Below are 18,109 nucleotides of genomic sequence, written 5' to 3' on the forward strand. Positions count from 1 at the left end.
AAAAAAATTGAAACGAGAACACGATGATTCTGGCCCAAACTCATGTTATATGTGGAGGTGGAAAACAGCCATATACATTAGGAGGGGAAACTGAGGCAGACCACAGGAGGAGAAATCCAGAGGGTGGACATGGGGCCCAGGACTCCTTCTGGAGGCTCAGAAATACCAGGATTCCAGATCTCACAGCATGAAAGGGAGTTGACTGCATTAGCTGGTAGCAGCCAGGATGAGGGACGATCAGGCAGTTGCTGAGAACAATTTTATATCCTAAGAGTCAGCATCCTTGGGCAGGCCAGGAGTGGGCAGGAGGGCCCCTCCGTCATCCCCACGGAGAGAGAGCCAAGGGGCTAAAGAAAGAGAAAGGGGGAGGTCATCGGAATCTTTGAGATCCTGAGTCTCTGCCCCTCCCGTGTGTGCGCGTGTGTGTGTGTGTGTGTGTCTGTCTGTCTGTCTGAGTCTCTTTGCCACTCTATGGGTTTCTGTCCCCCCGAATCTGTTTTCTCCCTCTAGATCTCTGTCCCTCTCTGTCTAGATGTCTGTCCCCTCCTTTGAGCTCTTTCAGTCTCTTTCCTCTTCCTACCCATACCTGGTAGCCCATTCCTCCTCCTCCTCCACAGCAGAGCTCCTCCTGCAGCCACTGCCGTGATCAGTAAGAGGCCAATGACGACTCCAACCACTGGCATTGACGACTTGGCAGGCGATTCTGCAGCCAGAGAAATGCTGTCAGATGTTGAACGGCCCCTCTGCCCCATCTGAGCCAATACAGGGGGCTGGGAAGTCTTAGTCACTCCCAATCTCAGAGATCCCAACACCAAGTTTTGAAGAATAGGTGTGGGCAGATGAAAGGCCAGTCGGTTGATGTTCTAGGTCTGGGCAGAACGCCCCCAGGTTGGATGTAAGAACCAGCCATAGCAAGAGCAGTCTCACACACGACAAGGAACCTGCAGCAGCACAGAGGTGGTATAAGGACTCGGGGAGGAGGAAGGGCGCAGAGCAGCAGATCAGACTCAAAGCAGTAAATGGTCGGTGTTGGTAAGGACTGGCAGCAGCAGACAGCAGTGGTCAGACTCCATGAAGACAAACATCAGCAGAACAGAAGGTGGTCAGATTTAGAGAGGACTGTCCATAGTAGTGAACAGGGGCCAGATTTGACAAGGCCAACAGCAGCAGCAGCAGCATGGAAGCCCAGAGAGGATAAACAACACAGGACAGAAGGCTGTCGGGCTTTGAAACAATTGGCTGTAGTGGGGTACAAAGCAGTCAGACACATGGAGGGCTGGCAGCAGTGGGGTGGAAGGTGGTCAGACTCAGAAAGGATTGCTAGAAAGACCAGAAATAGTGAGTATCATCACCCAGAGGGACCTCACCCAGATCCACAATGAGGGGCTTTGACAGCCCTGCATGCTGCACCACACAGTGGTAGTGGTGCTCCTCGCCACTTCTGACTGTTAGTGATGACCAGGCATGGAAGGAGCCATCACCGTTGGGGCCGAAGTTGCTCTCACCGGAGCCGACGGCTTGCCCATTCCTTTGGAATCGCAGCTGTAGCTCAGGAGGGTAGAAGGAGAAGGCACTGCAGGTGAGCACAGAAAGGCCAGGGCTGTCTGGTCGGGCCTTCAGGCGCATGGAGGGCGGCTCTGCAGACAAACAGGCAGACAGGCCTAAGCCCCTAGCCCATGAACCCCTGGGACCAGGCCCAATAGGGCCTGATAGGGACATGGAGGTCTCCAATCATTTCATTTTCCCCAGCAGGCCCCACCATGTGCTTTGCACTGTGCTATGTCTGCAGAATATAATGGTAAAAGGAGAAGGACCTTTCCAGGGGGACGGAGGACCAACCTATCCACCATCAGGGTATCTAGCTCTCATCCATCCCTTCCTACAACTGACCTAAAAGAAGCTATAAAAATTTAATAGAGCCCTGGCTTGTTAGCTCATTTGGTTAAGAGCACTGACCTGAAATGACAAGGTTGTGGATTCCATCCCCGGTCAGGGCACACAAAGGAAGCAACCAATAAATGCACGACTGAGTGAAACAATAAATGAATGCTTCCAACCTCCTCCCCGGGTTGGAAAAAAGGAAAGGGGAGAGAGAGATTGAGAGAGAGAGACAGACACACATACAGACAGAAACATCTATCTGTTCTTGTATGTGCCCTGACTGGAGATTGAACCTGCAACCTTTGTGTTTTGAAACAATGCTCTAACCAACCGAGCTATCTGGCCAGGCAAAACTTTTATATATATATAAATATATATATATTTAGCCTGACGTGTGTGTGTGTGTGTGTGTGTGTGTATGTGTGTGTATGGCCTGACCTGTGGTGGCACAGTGGATAAAAGCATCAACCTGGAATGCTTAGGTCGTTGGTTTGAAATCCAGCCTGGTCAAGGCACATACGAGAAGTAACTACTATGAGTTGATGCTTCCCACTCCTTCCCCCTTTCTCTCTCTCTCCTCCCTCTCTCTAAAAAGTCAATAAATAAAATATATTTTTTAAATGTATTGATTGATTGCTTTTAGAGAAAGAAAAGAGGAAAAGAGGGAAGGAGCGAGGGAGGGGGGGAGAAAGAGAGAGAGAGAAAAACATCAATTTGTTGTTCCACTTACATATGTATTCATCGGTTGATGCTTATATGTGCTCTGACTGGTGATGGAACCTGCAACCTTGGCGTATTGGAACCACGCTCTAACCAACTGAGCTACCTGGGCAGGGTCATCATTTAAAACTTTCCTTTTCCTTTTTTTTTTAGATTTTATTTATTGATTTTTAGCGAGAGGAGAGAGAGAGAGAAAGGGGGAGGGGAGAGGAGCAGGAAGCATCAACTTGCAGTAATTGCTTCTTCTTTTTTTTTAATTTTTTTTTTTTTTTTTATTTCTCTGAAGCTGGAAACCAGGAGGCAGTCAGATAGACTCCTGCAAGCGCCCAAACGGGATTCACCCGGCATGCCCACCAGGGGGCGATACTCTGCCCCTCTGGGGCGTCACTCTGTCGCATCCAGAGCCATTCTAGCGCCTGAGGCAGAGGCCACAGAGCCATCCTCAGCGCCCGGGGAATCTTTGCTCCAATGTAGCCTCAGCTGCAGGAGGGGAAGAGAGAGACAGAGAGGAAGGAGAGGGGGAGGGGTGAAGAAGCAGATGGGCGCTTCTCCTGTGTGCCCTGGCCGGGAATCGAACCCGGGACTCCTGCACACCAGGCCGATGCTCTACTGCTGAGCCAACCGGCCAGGGCCACATTTTTCTTTTTTTTTTTTTAATTTAAATTTTATTTATTTATTCATTTTTAAAGAGGAGAGAGAGACACAGAGGGAGAGAGAGGAGAGAGAGACAGAGAGAGAGAAGGGGGAGGAGCTGGAAGCATCAACTCCCATACGTGCCTTTACCAGGCAAGCCCAGGGTTTCAAACCAGCGACCTCAGCATTTTCAGGTCGACACTTCATCCACTGCGCCACCACAGATCAGGCCAGTAGTTGCTTCTTTTTTTTTTTTTTTTTTTTTGTATTTTTCTGAAGCTGGAAACGGGGAGAGACAGTCAGACAGACTCCCGCATGTGCCCAACCGGGATCCACCCGGCAAGCCCACCAGGGGCGATGCTCTGCCCCTCCGGGGCTTCGCTCTGCCACGACCAGAGCCACTCAAGCGTCTGGGGCAGAGGCCAAGGAGCCATCCTCAGCGCCCGGGCCATCTTTGCTCCAATGGAGCCTCGGCTGCGGGAGGGGAGAAAAGAGACAGAGAGGAAGGAGGGGGTGGGGGTGAAGAAGCAAATGGGTGCTTCTCCTATGTGCCCTGGCCGGGAATTGAACCTGGGTCCCCCACATGCCAGGCCGACGCTCTACCGCTGAGCCAACCGGCCAGGGCCCAGTAGTTGCTTCTTGTATGTGCCTCAACCAGACAAGCCTAGCCATTTTGAACCAGCAACCTAAACATTCCATGTCAAAGCCCTATTCACTGCGCCACCCCAGGTCAGGCATAATATAAAACTTTTCAACAAATAAAATGCCAGGCCCAGATGATATCACTGGTAAATTCTTCAAAACAACTAAAAAAAAAAAACTACTACTCTTACACAAATTTTTCTAGGGAATTGAAAAAAGAGGAAGCAATTCTCAGCACTTTTTATGAAGCCAGAGTAACCTTATTAACAAAACCTCACTAGGACATAACAAGCAGTGGAATTTAGGACCAATATCTCTCATGCCAATAGACTAAAAATCAAAACCCCTAAATCTATATTATACACGCAGAAAGAATCAAGTCATTTATATAAAGGATAATAATACATTATGATCAAGTGAAGTTTATTTCAGGAATGTAGTGTTGGTTTAATTTTTAGAAATCAGCTAATATAATTCACCACGTTAGACTAAAAGGGAAAAAGCAAAAAGTCATTTGATAAAATTCAGCACTATACAAAAATAAAAGAACCTCTTAGCAAACTAGTAGTTGACGAGAACTTCCTTAATTTGACAAAGGGCAACAACAAAAAAACCTATAACAACAGAATACTTGGTAAAATGCAGTGCTTTCTCTGTGAGTTTGAGAATACAAAATGTTCATTATTACCATTCTATTCAACATTGTATGGGAATTCTAGCCAGTGCAATAAAATAAGAAAAGGAAATAAAAGGTATTGAAATTGGAAAAGAAAATAAAACATATAAAAGATGACATGATCTGCCTGACCAGGTGGTGGCGCAGTGGATAGAGCGTCAGACTGGGATGCGGAAGGACTCAGGTTCGAGACCCCGAGGTTGCCAGCTTGAGCGCGGGCTCATCTGGCTTCAGCAAAGAGCTCACCAGCTTGGACCCACGGTCGCTGGCTCCAGCAGGGGGTTACTCGGTCTGCTGCAGGCCCGTGGTCAAGGCACATGTGAGAAAGCAATCAATGAACAACTAAGAAGTCACAACGCGCAACGAGAAACTGATGATTGATGCTTCTCATCTCTCTCCGTTCCTGTCTGTCTGTCCCTGTCTATCTCTGCCTCTGTAAAAAAAAAAAAAAAAAAAATGACATGATCTAACCTGACCAGGCAGTGGCATAGTGGATAGAGCATCGGACTGGGATGTGGAGGATCCAGGTTCGAGACCCCGAGGTCGCCAGCTTGAGCACGGGCTCATCTGGTTTGAGCAAAGTTCACCAGCTTGGACCCAAAGTCGCTGGCTTGAGCAAGGGGTTACTCAGTCTGCTGTAGCCCCACAGTCAAGGCACATATAAGAAAGCAATCAATGAACAACTAAGGTGTCGCAATGTGCACCGAAAAACTAATGATTGATGCTTCTCATCTCTTTCCGTTCTTGTCTGTCTGTCCCTATCTATCCCTCTCTCTGTAAAAAAAAAAGAAAAGAAAAATAGATGACATGATCTAAAAGAAGCTATAAAAATTTAATAGAGCCCTGGCTGGTTAGTTCATTCAGTTAAGAGCGCTGACCTGAAATGACAAGGTTGCGGGTTTTGTCCCTGGTCAGGGCACACACAGGAAGCAACCAATAAATGCACGACTGAGTGAAACAACAAATTAATGCTTCCAACCCCCTCACCTCTCTCTTCCTTCCTCTCTCTGTCTCTCTAAAAATCACTAGCTTCATTGGTTGGAGCACTGTCCCAGAGTGCAGAGGTTGCCAGTTTGATTCCCTGGTCAGGGCACATACAGGAGCAGCTCGATGTTCCTGTCTCTCCCTGCCTCCCTCTCTCTCTCTCTCTCTCTCTCTCAAAAAAAACATTAATTAAAAACAAAACAAAACATTAATTAATATAAATAAGTGAATTCAGCAAAATTTCTGGACACAGGGATATAAGAATCAATAGTACTTCTATAAACTAGCTACAAATAATTAAAAAATGAAATTTTTAGAATTGCCATTTAGAGAATCATCAGAAAATGTCAGTACTTAGGAATAAATTTATCCAAAGAGGTGTAAGACTTTTAACATGGAAAACTGCCAATATTACTCAGAGAAGTTAAAAGATATACTGCATTCATGGATTATAAGACAATATCGTTAAGATGTCAACTCCCCACATTGATCTATAGATACAATTTAATTACTATAAAAATTCCAACAGGATTTTTTGGGGGCAGAAATAGACAAGCAGAAATGTATATAAAATGAAAATTACATAGAATAACCAAAGCAGTAAACCTGGAAAACTTAACTACTAGATACCAAAGCTTTCCACAAAGCTACATTAATCAAGAGAGTGAGGTCTGACCTATGGTGGCGCAGTGGATAAAGCGTCAATCTGGAACACTGAGGTTGCTGGTTCGAAACCCTGGGCTCGCTCAGTCAAGGCACATATGAAAAGCAACTACTAAGAGTTGATTCTTCCCGTTCCTCCCCTCACCCCTTTCTTGCTTTCTTTTCCCTAAAATCAATAAATAAAATCTTAAAAAAAAAAAATCAAGAGAGTGAGTTATTGGCTCAGTTTCAACCCAATAATAGATCAGTGGAATAGAAGAGACTGTCTAAAAGCAGATTCACATCTAATTTAGGGGAAAAGTTCCACTGCAATTCAGTGGGGAAGAGGAGATGATGGTCTCACTACAAATGATGTTTGTTCAACCAGACATCCATGAGGGACACATGAGCCTTTATCCCTGTCCTCACACCATTACATGTAATTAAGTTGTGATGGATCATATAGCTAAATATGAAAGCTATTTATAAATATGAAAGATATTTGCCCTGGCTGGTTGGCTCAGCGGTAGAGCGTCAGCCTAGCATGCGGAGGACCCGGGTTCGATTCCTGGCCAGGGCACACAGGAGAAGCGCCCATTTGCTTCTCCACCCCTCCGCCGCACCTTCCTCTCTGTCTCTCTCTTCCCCTCCCGCAGCCAAGGCTCCATTGGAGCAAAAATGGCCCGGGCGCTGGGGATGGCTCTGTGGCCTCTGCCTCAGGCGCTAGAGTGGCTCTGGTCGCAACATGGCGACGCCCAGGATGGGCAGAGCATCGCCCCCTGGTGGGCAGAGCGTCACCCCCATGGTGGGCGTGCCGGGTGGATCCCGGTCGCGCGCATGCGGGAGTCTGTCTGACTGTCTCTCCGTTTCCAGCTTCATAAAAAAAAAAAAAAAATGCAAAAGAAAATATGAAAGATATTTATCAATGTCTTTTAGAAGACATAGCATAGTATCTTCATAACTTTGGGAGAGGAAAGATTTCTTTTTCTTTTTTAAAGTTTTTTTTTAAGATTTTATATATTCATTCTTAGAGAAGGGAGAGAAAGAGAGAGAGAGAGAGAGAAACAGGAAGCATCAAGTCCATATGCGCTTTGACCAAGCAAGCCTGAAGTTTCAAACTGGTGACCTCAGCGTTCCAGGTCAATGCTTTTTCCACTGAGCCACCACAGGTCAGGCAAAAGATTTCTTTTTTTGTGTGTGTATGTGTGTGTGTGTGGCAGAAAAAGAGTCAGAGAGAGGGACAGACAGACAGGAAGGGAGAGAGATGAGAAACATCAATTCTTCGTTGCGGCTCCTTAGTTGTTCATCGATTGATTTCTCATATCTGCCTTGACGGGGGGGGGGGGGGGGGGGGGGGGGGCGGATGACACAGCAGACCGAGTGATCCCTTGCTCGAGCCAGCGACCTTGGGCTCAAGCTGGTGAGCCCTGCTCAAACCAGATGAGACTGCACTCAAGCTGGTGACCTTGGGGTCTTGAACCTGGGTCCTCTGCATCCCAGTCCAACGCTCTATCCACTGCACCACCACCTGGTCAGGAAGACAAAAGATTTCTTAAAGATAATATACAAAAGAGCCATAGAAGGCCCTGGCCGGTTGGCTCAGCGGTAGAGGGTCGGCCCGGCGTGCAGGAGTCCCGGGTTCAATTCCCGGCCAAGGCACACAGGAGAGGCACCCATTTGCTTCTCCACCCCTCCCCTTCTCCTTCCTCTCTGTCTCTCTCTTCCCCTCCCGCAGCGAGGCTCCATTGGAGCAAAGATGGCCCGGGCGCTGGGGATGGCTCTGTGGTCTCTGCCTCAGGCGCTAGAATGGCTCTGGATGCAACAGAGCGACGCCCCAGAGGGGCAAAGCATCGCCCCCTGGTGGGCATGCCGGGTGGACCCTGGTCGGGCGCATGCGGGAGTCTGACTGCCTACTCATTTCCAGCTTCGGAAAAATGAAAAAAAAAAAAAAAAAGGCCTAACCTGTGATGGTGCAGTGGATAAAGCACTGACCTGGAATGCTAAGGTCGCTGGTTCAAAACCCCAGGCTCGCCTGGTCAAGGTACATATGGGAGTTGATGCTTCTTGCTCCTCCCCCCTTTCTCTCTCTCTCTTTCCCTTCTCTAAAATGAATAAATAGAAATCTAAAAAAAAGAAAAATATTAAAAAAAATTAAGAACTTTTGTTCAACAAAAACTTTCATTAAACCTGATCAGGCGGTGGCAAAGTGGATAAAGCGTCGGACTAGGACACGTGGAGGACCCAAGTTCGAGACCCCAAGGTCGCCAGCTTGAGCGTGGGCTCATCTGGTTTGAGCAAAGCTCACCAGCTTGAACCCAAGGTTGCTGGCTTGAGCAAGGGGTTACTCAGTCTGCTGAAGGCCCACAGTCAAGGCACATATGAGAAAGCAATCAATGAACAACTAAGTTGTCACAACGAAAAACTAATGATTGATGCTTCTCATCTCTCTTCGTTCCTGTCTGTCCCTATCTATCCCTCTATCCCTCTCTCTGATTCTCTCTGTCTCTGTTAAAAAAAAAAAAGTTTCATTAAGCCTAACCGGTGGTGGCACAGTGGGTAGAGTGTCGACCTGGAATGCTGAGGTCCCAAGTTCGAAACCCTAAAGTCGCAAGCTTGAGCATGGGATCATCAAAATGATCCCATGGCCATTGGCATGAGCCCAAGGGTTGCTGGCTTGAAGCCCAAAGTCACTGGCTTGAGCAAGGGACCACTGGCTTGGCTTGAGTCCCCCAGTCAAGGCACATATGAAAAACAATCAGTGAACAACTAAAGTGCCCCAACTACGAGTTGATGCTTCTCACCTGTCTCCCTTCTTGTCTATCTCTTGCTAAACAACAACAACGAGAACAACAAACAATGAAAAAAACCCCAACTTTCACTTAGAGAGTAAAAAGCCTGACCTGTGGTTGCACAGTGGATAATGCATTGATCTGGAATGTAGAAGTTGCCAGTTCGAACCCTGAGGCTTGCTGGGTCAAGGCACATACCAGAAGCAACTACTACAAGTTGATGCTTCCCACTTCCCCCACCACTTCTTTCTTTCTCTCTCTCTCTCTCTCTCTCTCTCTCTCTCTCTCAAAAAAAGAAAAAAAAAGACAAACTGCAGACTGGGAGCCTGACCTGTGGTGGCGCAGTGGATAAAGCATTGACCTGGAATGCTGAGATTGCAGGTTCAAAACCCTGGGCTTGCCTGGTCAAGGCACGTGTGGGAGTTGACATTTCCTGCTCCTCACCTCCCCCCTTCTCTCTTTCTCTCTCTCTCCTAAAACGAATAAAGTCTTAAAAACAAAACAAAACAAAAAAACAAATGCAGACTGGGAGAAGTTATTTTCAATAGAACCACCAGAATATATATATCCAAAATATATTAGGAACTGTAATAAAAAAAAAAGACAAAATTCTGATTTTGAAATGGGCAAAAATCTCAAACAGCCACTTCAAAGGAGTGGATACCCAATTGGCCAATATGTGAAAAGTACTCAACACGGCAAGTCATCAAGTCATTTTTTTTAAGCGAGAGAGAGGTGTGGAGGGAGGGACAGACAGACAGGAAGGGAGAGAGATGAGAAGCACCAACTCATAGCTGCGGCACCTTAGTTGTTCACTGGTTTCTTTCCCCTATGTGCCTTGACCAGGGGGCTCTAGCAGAGCCAGTGACCCTTTGCTCAAGCCAGCGACTTTTGAGCTTCAAGCCAGCGACCTTTGCACTCAAGTCAGAGACCATGGGGTCATGTCTATGATCCCACACTCAAGCCAGACGAGCCTGCCTTCAAGCCGGCGACCTCGGGGATTTGAACCTGGGTCCTCAGCATCCTAGGCAGATGCCCCATCCACTGTGCCACCACCTGGTCAGGCAAGTCATTTTTTTGGTAAATGTTTATTTATTGATTGATTTTAAAGAGAGAGGGTAAAGAGGGGGGATCTTTTGTTCCCACCATTTATGTATTCATTGGTTGATTCTTTTTTTTTTTCTTTTTTTACAGAGCCAGAGAGAGCCAGAGAGAGGGATAGACAGGGACAGACAGACAGGAATGGAGAGAGATGAGAAGCATCAATCATCAATTGTTCATTGCGCGTTGTAACACCTTAATTGTTCATTGATTGCTTTCTCATATGTGCCTTGACCGCGGGCCTTCACCAGACCGAGTAACCCCTTGCTTGAGCCAGCAACCTTGAGCTCAAGCTGGTGACCTCGGGATCTCGAACCTGGGTCTTCTGCATCCCAATCCAACGCTCTATTCACTGCACCACCGCCCAGTCAGGCCATTGGTTGATTCTTGTATGTGCCCTGACTGGGGATCGAACCTGCAACCTTGCATATCAGGACAGTACTCTAACCAACTGAACTACTTGGCCAGAGCTCAAAGCATATATCTGAGAAAAAAAAATGAATTCACAATAAGATACCACTATGTACTATTGTTCAAATGAAGGACAGTACCAAATTCTGGCAAACCTGTAGAGCAACTGGAATTCACATGCACAGCTGGTGGGAGTATGAAACTGGTTCAACCACTTTGAAAAATGTATAGCACTATCTCCTAAAGCTAACCCTTAACCCTATATGTAGACTATGACTCAACTGTCCCTCCACTCATGAGTATTACATCAAAATAAATGAAAATATAGCTTCATCAAAAGACATGTACAGCCTGATCTGTGGTGGCGCAGTGGATAAAGCAATCACCCTGGAATGCTGAGGTCACTGGTTCGAAACCCTGGGCTTGCGCGGTCGAGGCACATATGGGAGTTGATGCTTCCTGCTCCTTCCCTCCTTCTCTCTCTCTCTCTCCCTCTTTCTCTCTCTCTCTCTAGTGAATAAATTAAAAAACAAACAAACAAACAAACAAACAAAAAAAAGACATGTACAAGGAGTCTCATAGAAGCTTTACTCATAAGAGCCCCAATCTGGAAATAAACCCATTCCTTCATAAATTGTGGTATGAACCACGCAATGGAATAGTATTCAGCAATACTGATACACGTAAGAACAGTCTCATGACACAGCTTAAGTGAAAGAAGCCAGACACAAACAAATACATACTCATATAGTTGTATGAAGTTCAGAATCAGGCAACATTATGGTGACAAAAGTCAGGTCAATTGTTACCCTTGAGGATACACAAGGAAATCTCCTGGGGGGCTAGGAATGCTCTAGATTTTTATCTGGAGGGCAGTTACATGGGTACATATAAAAATTAATTAAGTTCTGGCCATATTGCTCAGTTGGTTAGAGCGTAATCTCAATACGCCAAGGTTGTGGATTGGATCCTCGGCTCAGGGCACACACAAGAATCACCCAATGAATGCATAAATAAGTGGAACAAATTGATGTTTCTCTCTCTTTCTTCATCTCTCTCTAAAATCAATAAAAAAAGGAGAAGAGTGATTGTGTTCTAGGAGGAGAGCAGAGTAAGGCCACGTGGAAGAGAGAGAAGCAGCCAAGATGGCGGAGTGCTGAAGGAGAAGACAGTTTGTGCAGAGAGAATGAGATGGGGAACAGAGGAGGTGAAAAGTGTCCTGGAAAGAAGTGAGTCCTGGAACATGAAAGAGCTGGACATCGTCTCTCCAGACTTGAAGACCGTGTGCCATGTGCCAGGGCTGAAGAGGATGTTGAGGATGTATGGAGTACACATCACTATGGACGCACACACAGCCCATCCATGGCTCATTGTTTCAGAGGATCAGAGACAAGTGAGACTTGGAGACACGCAGCAGAAGGTGCCTCCAAGCCAAATTGGGATCTTTTTGGACTATGAAGCCAGCACTGTCTCCTTCTACAACATCACTGACCATGGCTCCCTCATGTACACCTTCTCTAATTGTGCCTTCACTGGACCCCTGCGGCCTTTCTTCAGTCCTGGTTTCAATGATAGCAGAAGAAATTCAGCCCCTCTGACCCTCTGTCCTCTGAGAATATGATGGCAGGAATCCACTGACTGTTGATGTCTCTTTCTGGACACTGACACTCCCTTTGTTGATACCCCTCCTCAGCCACTAACCCTACCTTATTTTCCCATGAACTGTTGAGATGTCAGGACACTAGCAAGCCATCTTTGACAAAAATGTCACTGAACATGTATTTCAAATGATCTTCAACATTAACATTCCTGCCCTATATTGCTCATGATTCTCTCCATGAAACAATCTACTTATATTTGGCCTAAACTTATATGGATCAATATGTAAAAAATTAAAAAAAAAATCAATAAAAAAATAGGAGAGAGAGAGATACTATAATGATTGAATGGACAAACAGCGGTGTGAGAGACAATAGTGGCAATGGGATGGGAGAGGGTCTTGCTGAAGATCTGATGAAATTCAAGATCAAACATAAAGCATGAGAAGGACTCAGTCATGCAGGACCCGCAGGAAGAGAATCACAAGCAGAGGGAACAGCATATGTAAAGACCCTGAAGAGGAAAAGTCAGACATGTTGGAAGATAGGGAGAAGGCCACCAGAGCAGGAACATTGTGAAGTTACAGCGGCAGAAAACAGCTGGATATTGCGGGGCTTGTGGGCCACATTGTAGAATTTGGATTTAGTCTAAGACTAGTGGGAAGCTATTTGGACAGTTTTAAGCAGGGGCTGGATGAAAGTCATTTACATTTTAAAACATCTGACAGCCAGGGCCCTGGCCAGTTGGCTCAGCCGTAGAGCGTTGACCCAGCGTGTAGAAGTTCCTGGTTCAGTTCCCAGCCAAGGGACACAGGAGAAGCTCCCATCTGCTTTTCTACCCTTCCCTTTCTCCTTACTCTCTATCTCTCTCTTCCCCTCCTGCAGCCAAGGCTCCATTGGAGCAAAGTTGGCCTGGGCGCTGAGGATGGCTCCATGGCCTCTGCCTCAGGCACTAGAATGGCCCTGGTTGCAAAGGAGCGACAGCCCAGATGGGCAGAGCATCACCCCCTAGTGAGCATGCCGAGTGGATCTTGGTCAGGTGCATGCAGGAGTCTGTCTCTCTGCCTCCCTGCTTCTCACTTTAGAAAAATACAAAACAAAAAACAAACCAACAAACATCTGACAGCCAGGTAGAGGATGGTCTATACAGAAGTCTGAAAGGGAAGCTGGGATGGCAAGGTGAGGGGCACTGTGGACAAAATAACTCTAATTCCAGCCTGACCTGTGGTGGCACAGTGGATAAAGTGTCGACCTGGAAATGCTGAGGTCGCCGGTTTGAAACCCTGGGCTTTGCCTGGTCAAGGCACATATGGGAGTTGATGCTTCCAGCTCCTCCCCCTCTTCTCTCTCTCTGTCTCTCCCTCTCCACTCTAAAATGAATTAAAAAAAAAAAAACCTAAAAAAAAACAAACCAAACAAACAAAAAAAGAACTCTAATTCCAGCCCTTGAGCATTCCCCAGGCATGTACGTCATTACAGCTCAGAGTCATTTGGAAAGGTGGTCACATAAGGTATCATGGAAGCCCCAAGGAGGCGACTGAAAGGCTCAGGAACCAGAGGAATGTCCCTAGGTGTGGCAGCAATGAAACTGGAAGGAGAATGGCAGAGGTGAAGAAATGAGCGGACCTCCAGGTGATTCCATTAGCTGTGGGGGTTGGGGGGGCAGGTGGAGACCTGTGAGGCTCAGGAGGACAGAGCCCAAGGCATAGGGGACCAGGGGCCCCAGTGCCAGACTGAGAGACTTGAGCTCTATCCTAAGGGCTCTGGGAGCCATGGAGGGCTGTGTGCAGCACAGAGGCAGGGTCACCTCTGAGGGCAGAAAGACCCTCTGGGATGAGTGGGGGATAGGCTAGGGGAGGCTGGAGGCTGTGGGAAGAGCATAAGGCCTAAGGCAGGGCTGTGGGGTAGGGGAGGCCCCTGGGGACTAGAGATCCGGAAGGTGCTCACCTTTCCATTCCAGGTTTCCACGGCCACGCTCCAGGTGGCCCAGCAGCCGCTGGGGACAGGAGTACAGCAAGAAGGTCTTCTCCTTGTTCACGGAGTCTGCGTGCTGCATCCACTTATCACCAATGGTCTTGGACTCGGGCCACTCTCCATCCCAGATGCCCACCTTGGGGTCGAACTTCATAAACTCCTCGCCGTTCAGGGCAAACGTGGCCACAGGTACTGATATGTTGTCAGGGCCCAACTCACAGCCCAGCAGGCCCTGCAGGGTGTAGGAACCTGGGGTACCCACACACAGGTGAGCAGGGCCCAGGAGCAGCAGCGGGGGGGGGGGACCAGCTTGTCCCTCAGATCCAGGATTCAGGACCCCAGCCCCCTCCTCTCCCTCAGACCTGAAGGCCGGGTCTCACCTCCTTTTTCCAAGACTGTGAGAGCTTCAAGGAAGAGCTGCTCCTTGTTCTTGAGGTCTGTTGTCTCTTTCTCCCAATACCAGGCCACCTGGTTTTCCCAGACCCAAGCCCCACAGGGCTCAGCCTCCGACCGCAGGTTATTGTAGCTCAGGTACTGCTGTGGACCCAGCCAGCCTGATACCCAGAAAGCAGGCGCCCCCGGGGCGGGGGAGGACACAGCGGTGAAGTGGTAGAGGAGGGAGCGGTAGTTGTCTGCGGAGACACAGGTGACACAGGTGAAGGCTGTAGGTGGGGTCAGGGCCCTAGACAGGGAGCACATACCTAGAGAGAGGAAAGACTCAACTCCGGACAGAGCGGACAGACCCTGAGAGAGGGGGACAAGGACCTGGACACAGGGGGCAGGTAGTTCCCAGACACACAGAGCGAAGGAGAAAGTATTCAACAAAGTGAAAAATGGCGAAGGAGGAAACTGCTGGGCTTCGGGGAAACCTTAGATTTTGCTTCTCCACTCCTTTCCCGGCCGGTGACACCTCCCTCTGCCCCGACAGCCCAAGTCGAGCACCCCTCACCTGCGCGTAGGGTCCCGGGCAGGAGGAATAGCAGGAGACAGAGCCCCCAGGGCTGAGGCCGGGGGACCCGCATTCTGAGAGGGAGACCTGGGGCGGGAGGGGGCTCGTGACTTCTCGGGACCCCCGCCCCGCCCCCTCCTCCCCCAGCTCCACGGGGCTCGGCCACCACGCCGGCGCCTACGGGTGTGGGTTCGGAGCTCTGTTAGGGACGGTGACAAAAATGCCCTACGCCTCAATGAACTTTCACCCCTTAATTTGATCCCTGTTGGTTAATTAATTACAGAGCCAGGATAGGCTGAGATTTCATTCTCAGAGCTCAGCCCCGCCTCCTCCTCCGCCCTCCGTCCTCGGAGTCCGGCCCCCGGCCCTCCTCCCTCAGACCCAGGAATCCGGGCCCCCAGCCCTCCTCCTTCTAACCCAGGAGTCCGCCCTCCCCTCTGTCGGACCCAGGAATCTGGACCCCTGGCCCTTCCTTCCTCAGACCTAGGAATCCGAACTACACCTCTCTCGGACCCAAAAGTCCGGGCCCCAATCCCTCCTCCCTCGGATCCAGGAATCTGGACCCCCGGCCCCTCCTCCCTTGGATCCAGGAATCTGGACCCCAGGCCCTTCCTTCCTCTGATCCAGAATTCTGTCCAAGCCCCCAGCTACGTACTCTCTCAGACCCAGGAGTCCGGGCCCCCAGCACCTCCTCTCCTGGAGACAAGAATCTAGACCCAACCCCTCCTCCGTCAGACCCTGAAGTCCGGGCTCCCACTCCTCCTCTGTCGGACCCAGGAATCTGGATCGCAGCCCCTCCTCCCTCGGCCCCAGAAGCCCCGACCCCAGCGGGTCCTCCTTCGGCCCCAGAAGTCCCGACGCCAGCCGATCCTCTGGGCCCCAGCGCTGCTCACCGCAGCCGCGATACCTTCCCGCCTGCAGCCTCAGCTGGCTCCCGTGACTGGAGACCCCAGTTCCTCTCTCACATCCTGTCCGGAGACGGCTCCCCGACACCAGGAATATCCAACCCCGCCCCCCCAGCTGCAGGGCACACCCCAGGCCCGGGGCCCAGACTCTCACAGTGTTTGTCTGCCTGTCTTGAAACTTCTGTCCTTTTTCCTTTTGGCCTCTTTTCTCCGCTGCTTCGTTTTGATTTTTTTTTATTTTGATTTTTTCATTCTGAGACTATCAGCCAGCGGGCAATTTCATGACCAAGTTGAAAGCAGACCCAACACTATGGGGTTTCTACAGGTCCCCTTCTTACCTCATTTACCCTCTGGCCTTCACTAGCTCCTGCCACAAAAAAACGGCTGTCTCTAGATACTGTACTTCTCTTATTTCTTTCTCGGAACCCCTCCCCCAAGTGTCCCCTTAAAGTGCCCCCGCACTTCTTTTTTTTTTCTTTTCAGAAAATAGTTTTGTTTTGTCACACAAAACAATAGTTTTGTTTCAGAACAATGTTTAATTAGTAAGATAAAAGCTGTATAAAAGCATTACAGATCAAAAGCTCTATTTACATTTATACATCAAACACTGAATGGGCATAGCACATGCAAAGCAAAATAGACAGATTCCACCTCTACCAAATAAATGATCCCATTAATGCAAAAAAAAGGCTGGGGGGAATGGCACATTAAAACTTCCCAGAAACTAAACCAGCAGAGATGTTAACAAACTGGAAAATCACCCATCAGCAAAAAGGCACTTCTCGTTGTTCTAAAAGTGCTTAAAACCTGGAAACGAACACATTGCCTAGCTTAGTTGTTTTTTGTTTTTTTTTGTTTTTTGTTTGTTTTTTTTTTGTTTTTTTTTTGTTTTTTTTTTCAGAGACAGAGAGAGAGAGTCAGAGAGAGGGACAGACAGGGACAGACAGACAGGAACAGACAGGAACAGACAGGAACAGACAGGAACGGAGAGAGATGAGAAGCGTCAATCATTAGTTTTTCGTTGCACATTGCGACACCTTAGTTGTTCATTGATTGCTTTCTCATATGTGCCTTGACCGTGGGCCTTCAGCAGACCTAGTAACCCCTTGCTCGAGCCAATGACCTTAGGTCCAAGCTGGTGAGCTTTTGCTCAAACCAAATAAGCCCGCGCTCAAGCTGATGACCTCGGGGTCTCGAACCTGGGTCCTCGGCATCCCAGTCTGACGCTCTATCCACTGCGCCACCGCCTGGTCAGGCAGTATTTCTTTTTTAAATTTTTATTTTTTTAGTAAGAAAGAGACAAACAGACAGGTACAGACAGACAAGAAGAGAGAGAGATGAGAAGCATCAATTCATAGTTGTGGCACCTTAGTTGTTCACTGATTGCTTCTCATATGTGCCTTGATTGGGGTGGGGGGACTCCAGCTGAACCAGTAACCCTTTGCTCAAGCCAGCAACCTTTGGGCTCAAGCCAGTGACCATGGGGTCATGTCTGTGATCCCACACTCTAGCTGGTGAGCCCAAGCTCAAGCCAATGACTTCAGGGTTTCAAACCCGGGTCCTCAGAGTCCCAGGCTGATGCTCTATCCACCATGCTGCCACCTGGTCAGGCTAGATTATTATTTCTTCAAGAAAGCAATAACTGCAAAGAGCGTAGACTAGTATTCATAACAGTTTTCCCTGAAAAATGATCAAGAATTTTTTTTGAAATACTTCGCATGATAAACTGAAATAAACTTGCTCAAGGACCATGATACTGATGCTTTATAGCAGGTGTTCAGATTAGTCTATTTCTGAAGCCTCGCCATCCTAATTTCCTCGGATGTCTTTTCTTTTTTTTAAAAAAAAAATTTATTTATTCATTTTAGAGAGGAGAGAGAAAAGGAGAGAGAGAGACAGAGAGAGAAGGTGGGGAGGAGCTGGAAGCATCATCTCTCATATGTGCCTTGACCAGGCAAGCCCAGGGTTTTGAACCAGCAACCTCAGCATTTCCAGGTCAACACTTTACCCACTGCACCACCACAGGTCAGGCCCTAGGATGTCTTTTCTATAGTAATTTCAAGTATAGTGTTGTCCACAAACCTTTGAATCCTTTTTTTTTTTTTTTTTTTTGAGAGAGAGACAGGAAGGGAGAGAGATGAGAAGCATCAACTCATAGTTGTGTCACTTTAGTTGGTTTGTTAATTGCTTCTCATATGTGTCTT

The 18,109-nt window shown here is 48.1% G+C and overlaps 1 protein-coding gene across 5 annotated transcripts; it reads right to left on the minus strand.

Annotated features, from left to right (window-relative positions):
* Window positions 1-27: 27 nt before the first annotated feature.
* FCGRT (Fc gamma receptor and transporter) lies at window positions 28-16,299 on the minus strand. Of its 5 annotated transcripts, none has more exons than XM_066271545.1 (7): window positions 16,244-16,299; window positions 15,001-15,087; window positions 14,432-14,683; window positions 14,025-14,300; window positions 1,368-1,637; window positions 587-703; window positions 28-347 (listed from the first exon to the last, which is right to left on the minus strand). In XM_066271545.1, the coding sequence occupies exons 2-7, from the start codon at window positions 15,071-15,073 to the stop codon at window positions 268-270; spliced, it is 1,068 nt and encodes a 355-aa protein (XP_066127642.1). In that variant the 5' UTR covers window positions 15,074-15,087; window positions 16,244-16,299; the 3' UTR covers window positions 28-267. The 5 variants fall into 5 exon arrangements, with proteins under 5 accessions (XP_066127642.1, XP_066127643.1, XP_066127644.1 ...); XM_066271546.1 differs by lacking the exon at window positions 16,244-16,299 and adding an exon at window positions 16,060-16,237; XM_066271547.1 differs by lacking the exon at window positions 16,244-16,299 and adding an exon at window positions 15,908-15,997.
* Window positions 16,300-18,109: the final 1,810 nt, after the last annotated feature.

This window comes from Saccopteryx bilineata, chromosome 3 (assembly GCF_036850765.1).
Source record: "Saccopteryx bilineata isolate mSacBil1 chromosome 3, mSacBil1_pri_phased_curated, whole genome shotgun sequence".
In the NCBI taxonomy this organism is placed as follows: domain Eukaryota; kingdom Metazoa; phylum Chordata; class Mammalia; order Chiroptera; family Emballonuridae; genus Saccopteryx; species Saccopteryx bilineata.

Coding starts and splice junctions, on each gene's coding strand:
- FCGRT (XM_066271545.1), bottom strand. CDS start 15,073: ATGCGGGTCCCCCGGCCTCAGCCCTGGGGGCTCTGTCTCCTGCTATTC. Junction 14,684..15,000: donor GCCCGGGACCCTACGCGCAG/GTGAGGGGTGCT, acceptor GTGTCTCCGCAG/ACAACTACCGCTCCCTCCTC. Junction 704..1,367: donor GCCCCTCATTGTGGATCTGG/GTGAGGTCCCTC, acceptor CTCTGGCTGCAG/AATCGCCTGCCAAGTCGTCA.